This window comes from Solea senegalensis, linkage group LG9, assembly GCF_019176455.1.
Source record: "Solea senegalensis isolate Sse05_10M linkage group LG9, IFAPA_SoseM_1, whole genome shotgun sequence".
In the NCBI taxonomy this organism is placed as follows: domain Eukaryota; kingdom Metazoa; phylum Chordata; class Actinopteri; order Pleuronectiformes; family Soleidae; genus Solea; species Solea senegalensis.
The window spans coordinates 6,502,714-6,516,157 of NC_058029.1; the positions used below are offsets into that span (position 1 = coordinate 6,502,714).

Below are 13,444 nucleotides of genomic sequence, written 5' to 3' on the forward strand. Positions count from 1 at the left end.
GTCTCATCTCATCTAATTTTTAGTCTCCAGTGATTCCTCTCAGTGCAGTTTTTGTTATATATTATGTGTGTGAAACAAATCGAGTTATGTATAATTCAAATGTGTGACCAATTCAGCGACGACAATATCATATTCCGTCAGTTAATTTATAGTTTATACTTGGGATTAAAAGCGTGCAGCAGGATTAAAGCCATCAGAGCGACTCCATCTTGCATCAATAATCTAAATGCTGCAGCAGCGAGCCTGTGAGCTTGTGCTTTCCGATTGTGTCTGGTGTCTTCATGTGCTTGCCTTGCATGTCATGTGTCTGTTCTCCAGTCACCACAGCGACCACATGGGTAATTCACAGACACCATGACACGTCTCAGTGTTTGAATGTGGCCTTCACAGTCTGAAAACATCTGCGGAATGCAGAGATGGTTTTCCTAATTACTTTAACAAACCCCGGGGATAAGTGAGACAAATGTGCAGCTCCATTGGTGTGAAACAAACTTTCATCATAATGCGGCATGGGTGTTTGACACGAACTTAAACCAGTTTACCCCGAAACAGAGCACGAACAGGAGAAGTTATGTGTGGAACATGGCATTAAACACTGTATTTAAAAGAAAAAAAAATGGAGAAATGGAGCATTTGAGTTGCTACATGAGTAAACATGCCAGGTGGTGGCAGCAGAGAGGCAGTAAAAGAAAACCCCAGCATTTGATTTCCTATCTTGTGAATAATTCCAGACATTATTGGTGGAGAACGCTCCTCCAGGACTGCAACTTTCCCCTGGAGGCCATTTACAGACACACACAAGAGCTCTAACTCTCGTCAATAAATAAAACATCGATAAATATACATGTTTTTCAGAAGTTGGAGTAAAAATCACGAAAGTTTTGAGTAAAATAAATGCCCTTCTACCAAGGGAAATGAATTTAGCGACTTTGATTTACATGTTATTGAATCCACGCTTTAAGAAAACTGTCACTTACTGTCATATAGGTTGTGATCTAAAGTGTTTCCTGTATTATTTGTATTCTCTATACAATTTTATCTCTAAAATTATTCAGTACACCTACTAAAATAAAACTGCAGTACTGCCCCATATAGTGTAAGAGTGTATTTCTTTTCTTTCTTTGTTTTTTATCATTTTGCCTACAGGTTTTCTCTTCTTATGTCAATTCTTATTTAATTTTTTATTATATTCTGCCCCTACTCTTAGTGCTTACTTTAGATTTTTATTATCTGGAAGAATAAAAGGCGTACGAGCCAAAACATCATCTAAAATTAATAAGAAATACACATATGGAGTCAGAGTGTGCAAAGCTGCTTTCCCTCCCAAGACCCTAAATTCACAACAGTGAGAGTTATGAGTGATGATCATACCTTGTCATTGTGCTGCATTTTCATCTTCATAGGACGAGTGCAGACCCAAAAGACAGGGGACAAAACATTAGATGGACAATCGGGTGATGGTGGTGGTGGTGGTGATGGGGAAAGTATCACTGACAGCGGACACAAAAGTCTGATTGGAAGCCTGAGTGACACAGAGACGACTGAAAAATAAAGCGACAGATTGAGCAGAGGTGGAAGAGCAATATTTACATAGCAGCAAACAACACACACATTTTTGCATGACTTTGAGGCAAATCATCATGACTGTATGCTTTCTAAAATGTCTGTGTATACTTGACAATAATAAAAACCTATGACTACGTTGAAACAGTGACCAATTATATCAAACAAGGGCATGACACGATTGTTAGAGATGAAGCTGTTACCTTCTACAGTTACGGGTAGGAAAAGGCGGGCTTTAATCATGTGTGCTGTGAAAACTATGTGCTTCATCTTTTTTGCCAATGACAGATATTCAACCAGGTGAAATTCAGCGTTTACCATGTACAGTTGTCACACAGTTATATATTACCCCACATGTCCTGAAATTTATCCAAGTTTTTCATGACCACACAAACCCTCATCTTTATTATTTAAAGTCAACAGATTCACAACCTCAGCTGTTTCCACTGCGAAACTTTCCACAGAAAACCATTGGAACTACACAGGAACCAAGGTCTGTATGAAACCTTTTTTTTAACCCCACAAATGTCACTGCACAGAAACCTTTCACAGCTCTGCAGATCATCAATAGATGAACAAAACCTCATTGTTAAAAGAGGGTTCTTTTTTTATTAAATGTGTCAAAACACATTTTAGGAAAAAACAATCATTGGTGTGGATTTAAAAAACAACAACAATAATACTGTATGAATTAAGTGAAAAGAGTGGTTAGAAATTATACTAAAAGGAGTGAAATGTAATCTCATGACACACAAAAAAAACATTTGCAGACTATTTAAGAACAATCTTCAAGATCCACCCAAAGCACAACACAATTATCATTACCAAGCATCACAAAGTGAAATAAAATCTTCGTCCATCAGAGTCATAATGTAAAATGTTGATTTGTGTAGGAAGTGAATCATGGTGTGCAGCACTCTGCGGTGTTTGTGGTGTTTTTTTAGTTTTTTTTGTGGATCATGTGTGGAAAAAAAAAAAGTGGAGCATCACTCTAGGCTGCAGACGCTGCTTGGTATATGGAAACTTCTCCGGCTGTTCTACTCGTTCTCAAACTTGCTGTATGGGTGGTCCGAGTCGCCCATCAGACCTGCACACACAGCGGGAAGAGAGAGTGACCACATGGACGTCTTAGCTTTGCTACAGTTTCCATGTCTTTCAGAGGCAGTGACTCATATGTTAACAATATACATTTCTGAAAATAAAACTTAACACAGTCAAAAGAATTATTACATAATTGTCTGATAACAATTACTTGTTCTAACCTGACTGATATGGAATAACTGTCATCACATTTTAATTATGAAATTAAAATAATAAAAATTAATTATTTATTATCAAAAACAACTTGATGAATTACCCTCTAGGGTGTACGGCATAGGGTGATAGGGGAACATTTTAATCATACAGTTATCTTGATCAAAGTAATTATGATACATGGTATTAAATAACTTTGAAACTCTGATTTAAAAGCTTACAATGGCTCAAAAACAAACTGAACTCCCTTCAAGTGACATTTTGCTTCTTTATAGTAAGCATTTGATAACAATTGAAGATTAAATCTTACAAGATCTGAACCTCAACAATCAACTATTTTTTCCTAGCAATCCTACCTACTGCAGCTTTAACATGCCTTTGCAAATGTTCTGCTTATAAACCACAACTACCTGGTTTCTTCAACTTTCCCTCAGGAGCAATAATCAATCTGTAATGAACCCTCATTTGGTATTGGTAGACTGCCAAAAAATGACCACAATAAGTACTAAACATTAAAAGTATCCATGATACACTGTATAGTACAGGCTCCTATGACAGGGTTCTTTGATAAAATGTAAATACTAGTGCTGCTGTTTCAGTGAGGGTGTGGGGGGGCATACATTTGACACCAGCATATGATAAATTACACTTAAATTGACATTATGCTTAAACTGAATTGAACAGACAGGAGCTATCCTTGACATGACCCGAGTTGCCTCGCTCAGGCATTTAACTGCTGAATAAAACATTTCAAGTGCTGCACAGGGAAATGAAAGTCAATGAGAATGTCCTGGAAAAAAAAAAAAGAAAATCTAAAAACCGAATCAACATGCGTCTGAGACAAAGCTGACAAGACAAGAAGAGAGAGGAGGCAGTACATCCTGAACTGTGTTAGGCTTCCTGATCAACTCAAATACAACAGCTTCATATATCACTGTGAGAGATGTGCACCGAGTCCGTCTGACTATGATTAAAGAGGTTGAAGGGAGTTTATATGGTAACGGAACGTGATCTAACTGGGAGGTTCATACATACCATACTTCTTGCGGATCTCATCGTGCCGTGCCTTCCTCTCGTCCTTCCTGGAAAAAAATAAACAAGGACAGAGGAGGATAGAAGTCGTGTTATCCCACAGATCAGTGAAAGCTTTCGCTTTAGTGGTTTTGTGTAAGCAGACGATGTTTGCGAGTATAGATTTTTCAATCTCACGTAAATTGTCCAACTAACCTCTGCACCACAGTTATACCTCACTGACCCTTTGTAAGCTTTTTAAAATCCCTGTAAAGCTGATGCCAGAGCTCTGTTTGATTGCGCATATTTATGTGTGTGTGCGTGTGTATGCTCACACAATGCAGTGGGAAAAAAAAAGTGTCAGGAATATCGATTGACAGTTTACAGTAGCCAAAAGCACTGAATATGCATTATAGCCCTGTGGTAGCATGGATACTAACTGTCAGCTTAACACACAAAACCATGAGGGCAGCATGTGCTCTGCTCTCAAGGACTTGTAACTGGAGGATCGTGAGGTTCAAATGCCGGGATGGGTCAGGGGCTAATCCCCATTTCTCCCCAGCTTGTGTGTGTGTTCACTTCTGGTGTAAAAAAAAAAAAAAAGGATGGGTTAAATACAGAGGTCAAATTCACTATCACTAGTTGGTGTGTGCAAAAATAACTGATTCTAATTCTCACCACCATCTTCAGCTTCTCCCGTGAATGTAACTGGTAATTTTGTCCGGGATGAAACCGAGAAAGATGTAGATTGAGATCAATAATATAATCAATCGTTTATGGAGTGAGGACGATCAAGCCGGTATGCAAAGGCAGCGGTGCATTTCAATGAGATACAAAGGTTTTGACATGTAATTAGCAAATTAAGATTGTTGACACGGGGGCTATGAGGTTAAAACTGAGAACACTTCATTTTCAGTTCACCGGGACTTGAAAAAGAAGATGTTTAGGTATACCATTCACTTTCACTTGACATGAAAGGTGAATTTAACCTGCTGTGCCACAGTCACACTGACCTTAATTAGCAGTGTCAGGACAATCTGGGATCTATAAATCTGGAAAAGCTATAGCGATGACAGGAAACCGACCCACACCATGCACCTCCAGTCTGCCCTCTATTTAAAACAAACTAACATGCCCTGCCTGTCAGCTGCTAAACGTGAAAGAGAAAGCACTGGGAGGGCAACTTCAGTAAATCATGTAAACCACCATTGAATTCAGTCGGCAAGAAACTACTATTCTATAACGTACAGTATTGAGACCAAGAGCAGACACTAGGCTACAAGGTTACAATATAATATTACAAAAACCTCATATTGATATATGGCCTCATATTATAATATCAATAACATTCTGATTAACTCTGCTCTCCACATGCCTATTTAAGTACAAAATGTCATTGTAAGACAACAATATGAAGGACAAAGGATTTCAAAATGACAGACTAAGAGAGAGTATGAGCAGCAGTCAATGAAAATATTATGTATTCATTCATTTTTAACTCACTGCAGATCTGGATCCAAGATGTAAACTGACAAGAAAAAGCAAACAGCTTTTCTGAATTCCTTAACAACATTGTAGAACACTAACTGCCGCATTGCTCTAGAATACCCTCAGCCCTGAACTTCTGCTCGACACCCAACCTTTCTGGAGAGTAACAAAGGTTTGGGTGGAGGTTTGAAACCCTGGACCTTCAGGGGCGTCATTTCACTTCATCTCTTCACAAAGACTCAGTGTAAATCAGTCAGTGTTTTATTGCCAGGTAGTGATCTGTGACAAATCAGGGCTGCAGAGCTCTCTCTGCTTGCCATCTGTCCCCCCTGCCTTGCTGCCGGGCTGGTATGCAGCTAATTGACTGACATGTCCATACGCCCTCCACATTAATATATGACTCAGTTCAACAAGTGCAAAGTGTAGAGTAGACGGATGATAAGAGACAAGAAAAGCCTTGGAGGGGATGAAATCTTTTCTAACATGCATATATGAAAATACTGAGCTACATCTGAAGCCAACAGAGAGCTTCACTTCCAGAGGCTGTTCAAGGTTCATGTGTTATGTGTACATGAGGAAAAGTATCACAAAATCAGACCAGGCTTTTTTTACTGTGACATTCTGACCTTGTATGACACATGCACATACTTCTTATTAAACATCCCGTCTGTCTTTTAACTCTGCTTCATTGTGGTCCTGATCAGGCCTCATAACAATGAGACATCATACTTTAAAGAAATCACCAGTATAAATTAAGGCAAAGCAAAAATAAAACATGAAGATTTACCTGAGGCAACAGTAGGGGAGAGGTAGAGAGAAGTTGAAACTATTATCTTGACTTCATTTGCTCTTTTTCTAAGGTATGAAGAAACCCAGATTTGGAAAAAGCAGGGAAAGAAATCATATTTGGAAAAGCAGGGGTGCATGTCTACCTACGCCTGTGACCAGCCACATTGACTGGTAAAATCCCAATACATCCTCTGGTTTATGGTCTATTCGAAAAAGAGCTGAAACGAACAAACTTATAGACTTGCATTCACTCAATTCCTTATTGTTTTCACTTTCCAGACCAAAAGACTACAACTGTTTCTATGTACAGTCTATCAAAAAAGTTTGATATCATTTTATGGCAGTTGATGGAGATTCTTGTCATCCAGCTGAGCTCAGGCCCAGTGCTATGAGCTGGCTCTGGGCTTTGAGGTGTCTACATCCACTAATATCTTCCAAGATGGGTCCTTTCCCCTCTGAATGTCCTGTTCAGAGCGCAGACCGCATCTATGTAGGTCACTGCACTAATTCTGACTGTGGAGATTTGATCGTGCTCACCGCAGGAAACCCTGACTGGATTCTGTGGCACATGACAGAAAAGCTCATAGAGGTTGGAAAAAATTCTTGCAGGCTCTCTCACACACGCAGAGTGAGTGAGTGAGTGGACAGAGAAAGAACTGGGACTCAACGATGTTCAAGTGATGATGATAAAACAGTTACTGTCGATATTTCTGCACGACTGCACCGTTTACCAACACATCATCTAAGGCTGAGTGCTCTGGGCACCGAATAGAAAGATGAAGCTGAAACATTTATGGAGACAAGAACGAGGAGGGACTTCCAGGTCTACTGACTGTAAGATTCAATGAATATCACACTGGTTCTTTTGACAGTGCGTAATGCTCTACAGGATTCAGCACACTCTATTTCTGACCACGTTGCCAAAGAACAGCTGCTCAGCCTTGCTAATTCAATTGGTATTGTGAGATGCAAGCAGGGGAAAACTAAGCTCCTCCTCAGGGACATGGTGTTAAACACCAGTTGCTGAGATCATGAATCTACAACTGGGCCTTTTGTTTGAGACTATGTTGAACTCTTCTGGTGCAGGAAATCCCTTATGGGTTGTGTTGGGATATCATGAGAGGCAGAAACACCCAAGATTTTGAGTGACAAAGAGTTGATGTTCAGCTCTTTTGTACCGTATGACCCGATATATTCATATTGTCCTCGAATTATGTGCTTATTTTAGTCAATCATTGTTTGACTTATTTGGGTTAAACCCTAACCCATAATCACCAAAATGAAAAACACATGATTACTGTTTCGCAGCCACAGGTTTTGGCTCACCTCATTCAGAATGATTCATCTACCCTGATTTCCCACAGGTTTAGACATTCTCCAGGAGTGAAACAATATTATCAAACATTTTGATCAACCAATTCAGATGTTGCTGAAAATATTCAGGCTACATAAACGGACAATAGTGGCACCTTAACCACTGTTTTTGAGTTGCCAATAAGTAATTCAAATTTATTTGTGCAGTATCAGATCAAGTCACTAAAAATAGTGCGATGGAGAACATTTATAAAGAAACCCAACTGTTTCAACACTGAGCAAACACAGTGTCCAAAACAGAGGTGTCTAACTTCAACAGTTATTAGTTGCAGACACTATCATCAGCCATGCATGTAAAGGTGATAAACACTTAATTTATTAGTGTCGCTTCAAGGTGTTTTTTTCTCTTAAGTTCTTACCGCTCTTCAGAGCGTTGTTTGATCTCCTCTCTCCTCCTGGCATATCTCTCGTCATCTCTGTCACGCCTTGAATTAAAGGAGAAAGTTTCACAATCACTACTTTCATAGGTTTATAGAACCACAGAACAATCACACTTAACTCAATGGAAAAATAGCATAACTTTAAATACTGGAAAATGTACTCAAGGGATATTTTTTCCCCAGAACAGACATGTTATTAGGGCTGCAACAATGAATAAGTGGTAACTGTTCACTAAATTAATCAACAACTGTTTTAATAATCAATCAGTTTTAAATGTTTTCCCCCCCTCTGGCTTGTTAAACATGAACATGTTCTGGTTACTTTGCTCGTCTATGACGGTAAACAGAATATCTTTGGTTTGTGGATTTAACGGTGTGAGGGAGTCGTCACTTCAACATTTTTCAATGATTTCCGATATATTGTGTCGACCAAACAGTGAGTCAGTCAACATAATCAAAGGTGAGACACACTACAAAGATGAGTAGTTCATGGAAGACATACTTAATTTATCAAAGAATGTCAAAAATAAATAAATAAGTAAATAAAAGTACTGAAGAACTGAAATTGAGTTGCCCTGTCATGTCATCTTACACTGGGTGCCTCTTCTTGCAGCAGCAGCAGCAGCAGCAACATATGACAATGCTGATCAGGATGACTCCGCCGATCACACCCAAGGTAATGATGAAGGCTTCAAAGTTCACTGAATCAAAAGAGAAGGCAAATAATCAGTTTATAATTTATTTATAGTGCATTTAATACTTATTCCAATAAGCACTGAAAATTATGTTTATTCTAATAATAATAATGATAATACCATTTCCCTTTCTTCTGCTGTCACAGATTTCTTTCCCCCTACACATTTTACATTTAACTTGTTATGCAATGGTGCCACCTGCTGACTTCTCAGTGCAAGTAACCACATTTTAATTCAACTCCACATTCATTGAAAGCATATATCCATTCCAGAATCACTTGTTTCCTGTTCCCTACATGTTTAAATAAACAATGACTGTCTTTGCCATGTTGTTGACAACACATGTGAACTTAGCTGCAGTGAAAAAGTTACTACAGTGACACAAAAAATGTGTATGACTTGCTTTGTTAGCATTAGGGGTGTTATGATTTGTTTTGTATGTTTCCACAAGGTTGCTGTGCCTGAGGCCTCTGCAGTCTCAGGATTGTTATACAACTTAAAAGACAAGCTTTCCCTAACTTAAAATAGAATAATCATTTTGTAATTTTCCATGTGTCGTTAATTAAAAGGGAGAAAGAATTATGTCCTGTACCACAGAGTAAATATATAGTGAACTTCCTTTTTTTTTCCCACAGATATCTATGATTAATAATTTAACCTTAAAGGCTGTTGTCAGTTGTCCAGTCTTTTATTCCAATGGTTTATCTTAACAGTTAACCTAGACACTTTTCCAGTACCCAACAACAGGAGCTGGACCTTCAGGAGCCGTAATATTTACTGTAAAACTGGCTTTTCATTTTCTTTTCCTCATTTCCATTTCACTTCTGTCAAGTTCCAGTTTTCTGGAAATAAGTAATGTCAGCCTTGACTCTGATCTACAACACAACTTTAAAGTTGTGACAACTCAAATTCCCTCAAGAATGATAATAATAATAATTGTTATTATTATTGTTACAATAATAATAATGTGAAAATGTGATGTGTTTAAAAACAATAAACCTTTTGTATTATCAATTATCTTATTATATCTTACACACCCAGCCTCACAATAACAGCCACCCTGTCAATACCTTTAACAAGCTACCAAGTTGACTTCCCTTTTACAGTAAAGACCCATAAAGTTTCATGTTTACTTTACCTGTAGGACACACCTCTTTACACCGCCTGTGTGAAGAAATGACTGGTTCACCAGGCTGTTATGAACCATTTACAGTATACAAAGGGTTGCAAGTAATTGTATCATTGCAACTCAGAGTGTAGGATTTTTGTGTGCTGTTTTGGATCATTTTGTCCCCTTCCTAAGCTACTGTCATGGAATAGATGTGCTATGTATTTTTGTTTGAATGTGAGACATGGAAAAGTTAAGCTGACATTTTTTAACAATATAAACAGATTTATCAACTCACACCAACACACTCCCCAACGGGCCTGGGACAACGGGCAGAGTGAAGCGGGGGGAAGCAGCCAGCTCACTGGATAGTCTGTGCAGTTGTTGGTCGAGAAGCACCACAGACACTGAAGATAAAACACAAATATCAATCAACACACTGAACTAAAATGGATTTTCCAGCTTCCTGATAGCTTTCTTTGTTTTAAATGAAATGATAAGAAGATAATTTTTGGATTTAGGCCTTTAGGTCAGCATCAACCTTGGGTTTAGAAAAATGCAATGTCCTTTTTTTTTTTTACTGTGGATTGTTTTTGTGCATAAATTGGTCAGTTCTTCAAGACACATTCATTGAGGAGACACAGTCTGAAAATATCCGTCCAACCCACAGCTGTCAATTAAAAAATAAGGTGCATGACATTGGCAGTTGTGCGTAATTAATTGTTCACTTTTGTATTAATTTCAACTACATCTGTTACTGTCATTCAATATCTACAGAGCACTCAATTTGTGATGATTTACTTGATCGTGTCCAAGGATGTGTTTATTTTCTCTCTGGGCGAGGCTGCTTTCTGTTGTGATTTGTTTTGCTCTTGTCTTTCAGAAAATGGGAAGTGTGTTTATTTTGTCCTGTCTTCATAAAAAGCACTTTCTTTCTTTCTTTTTTTTTTAAAAAAAGGGAGATGTAATAATCAGCAGATTATGCCCAAAAGAAATAATAACACTTGGTTTTGGTAGTTTTTTAAAACTAGAGTTAGCTGCAGATGAACAGGCTTTAAGATGGAACAGATATTGTTCACATTTGCATAAGAAAACCCCTATATCACACCAAACATCAGACAGAATGTGGTGATTTTTAAAATCATTCACGGCTGCTGATGATGATTATTTGAGTAATTGATTATTAATAATGTTTGTAAATTGCAATGTTTTAGAGGAAGTACACTATTCACATAATTTTATTCTGTTAGTCTGTATTTATCATTGTTTGTTTTTGCTGTGTTCTTGTTCTTCTGTACTGTCTTTTAAACTATGCTGCAGTACAGTATGTAGCAATTTGGCAAGGGCACAAACTAATTGATTTTTCACTACTTTTCTTAACTAAACTCCCTTGACAAACCAGTTTCTTGAAAATGAAAATGAGTTTCCTGCATTCAAATAACCGCCACAGTCACCAGATCTCAGTAAAATATTACAAGTTTGGGATGTGGTTACAGAAACTATGTGGAGCTATCATGTCAATATGGACCAAAATCTCTGTTGCACTCTCTGTTGATTCTGTTGATGTTTCTCTTCTTGTTGATTTCATGTCATGGCCTCTTGTGCTGCCTCTTGCCCAGGTCGTCAATGCAAATGAGAATTGGTTCTCAACTGACTTACCTGGTTAAATAAAAGTAAAATAAATAATATAAAAATATACATGAATTGACATAATAATTGTTACGGAATTGCTGCCCAGCCCTACTGACAAAACAGGGTGTGTTTGGTCGTGTTGGGGGATTAAAGTGCAGACAAACGAGGAAGTACATAATAATTTATATCACGACTGCGTCGCTTTTGACCAAAGGTCTGGTCCTGTCATTCACTGCGTTACTACTGATAATCTTACCTTGGCATTTGGAGCACAAGTGTCACAGTTCTTGTAGGCGGAGCAAGCTGGGGGAAGAGTGACAAACAGAAGCTTAACTACGCCATTCAGCTGTGACGTATCACGAATAGTTGCACTATTTCACTTAGGAATTAACCCTGTGGTGTTGAAGTCGTTCATAACCACGTACAACCGTAGATATATCGTTAACAATGACAGTGTCGCTTCTTTTTCTACACTATTATTGAAGTAACTTACGGGTTGGTGGTGGTGATGGAGTTGTTTGACATTCCCCCAGGCTAACGATGCTAACAAACAGCACAGCGGCAGCAAAACACTGCGAGGAGGACGCCGTTCGACTCCCGCTAGTGGAAAACATGTTATCAAATGCACAGGAAAACAGCTCGTAAGCTAAACTGAATGAAAACAGAGACTGTGTGTTCTCGTCAGGAGAGCACAGTTTCTTGCTGCCTCTGGAAACTCAGCTGTAACTCCTATTCATGGCTGCTCCTATGCTGCTTCTGTTTTGCCTTGCTCTACTTCCTGGGTGTCGAGGGGTTCGCGTGTTTCATCAAGTCTTGGCACTCCGGGCGGGAGGAGTTAATATATTTTATCAAAAATACAATATACCCCACAGTATTTGATACTTTCTCATTAAGCGGCATCCCATTTTTATTATTGTGTTTACTTTAACATACATACAGCTACACAGTAAACACTATGATTGTATGTGTTAAAGTAAACACAATAATTAATGTAATTAATTAATTTAATTTATGTATGTGTAGTACACATACACATACATATACATATACATACAACATTAATAGTAGCATATTTCTAATAGTTCTGCAACAATTATCAGTTTGAGTATGGTTGTTTTTTTTAATAATTAAATCTTAAATGTGAATATGTTCTGGTTTCTTTGCTCCATATAACAAAAAACTCATTAAAACTGAATATTTTCATTTTTGGTTTGTGGACAAAACAAGACACTTGAGAACATAATTTCCAGCTTTGGGAAACACAGATCCACATTTTCTGACATTTTATGGAGTTGCAGCACCACTTTATAATTTCAAAGGTTTGTTGTTAAATACTTACATTTTAAACATTTCATCAACCATGACAACATTGTTGATGCATTGTTTGATGAACAGAGGGATAGGCCCTGATCGATTTGTGGGTCAGTCTGATAATGGATGTGCAAGTAATTTAAACAAAAATGTCTTAGGAAACTGGTTAAGTAAACATGTAATCACATTTTCAAAGGAGGGGCCTGTCACCAGTTCAGTGTGTATATTATATTTTTTAAATATCACTTGCTTCCCCATTATTGTTTATCTGGTGACTTACACTGAGCGAAGAAGATTCCAAATAACATTTTCTCTTGCATTATAACTACATGTCTTTTCTCTACAACTCCATTAATTGACATATTTTATCTTGAGTATTTGAGTTCTATTTCTTTCTCAACAAGTTCCCATAGTGTTGAGTCATACATCACATGCATTGGTGGTTAAGAAATGTGACCTGATTATAAAGCACTGTGAGCGTGACCTTAGTTAGAATGAGTCAAAAGCTGAACATGTCTCTTTTCACTAACATCAGCTGACAGAGGGTGATTTCATATACATGGTGCGTTTACATTGCTTTTGTTATTTTAACCTTTAGAATTATTTTTCCAAGATTCAAGATTTCTTTATTGTCATTCCAACGCACATTAGGTAGGAACGAAATTGCTGTCTGTGTAGAACCCAGTCAGCCCAAACATTAAAAGAAGAACAAACAATTTAAACTAAACCTCTGGAGGTAAGGTGCTGTGTGTGACTATAAAAGATTAAAAAGAATAGAATAACAAAAATTGAATTTAAATAACAGAATACGACTAAAACCGTGGCAACTTGTGGAATGA

At 37.8% G+C, this 13,444-nt stretch overlaps 1 protein-coding gene across 1 annotated transcript; it reads right to left on the reverse strand.

The window, feature by feature from the left end:
• Positions 1 to 1,938: 1,938 nt before the first annotated feature.
• On the reverse strand, positions 1,939 to 12,081 carry LOC122774985 (pituitary tumor-transforming gene 1 protein-interacting protein). Its single transcript, XM_044034639.1, has 7 exons — positions 11,788 to 12,081; positions 11,551 to 11,597; positions 9,961 to 10,069; positions 8,452 to 8,560; positions 7,839 to 7,904; positions 3,853 to 3,899; positions 1,939 to 2,650 (listed from the first exon to the last, which is right to left on the reverse strand). Exons 1-7 carry the CDS (start codon positions 11,906 to 11,908, stop codon positions 2,601 to 2,603), a joined length of 549 nt encoding a protein of 182 aa, XP_043890574.1. The 5' UTR covers positions 11,909 to 12,081; the 3' UTR covers positions 1,939 to 2,600.
• Positions 12,082 to 13,444: the final 1,363 nt, after the last annotated feature.

Bases quoted from the DNA above. Each gene is read 5' to 3' on its own strand.
- LOC122774985 (XM_044034639.1), bottom strand. From the start codon at position 11,908: ATGTTTTCCACTAGCGGGAGTCGAACGGCGTCCTCCTCGCAGTGTTTT. The intron at 7,905-8,451 runs GTAAGATGACAT...CTTTAATTCAAG, and splicing joins TGCAAGAAGAGGCACCCAGT to GCGTGACAGAGATGACGAGA. The intron at 3,900-7,838 runs GTAAGAACTTAA...ATTTTTTTCCAG, and splicing joins AAACAACGCTCTGAAGAGCG to GAAGGACGAGAGGAAGGCAC.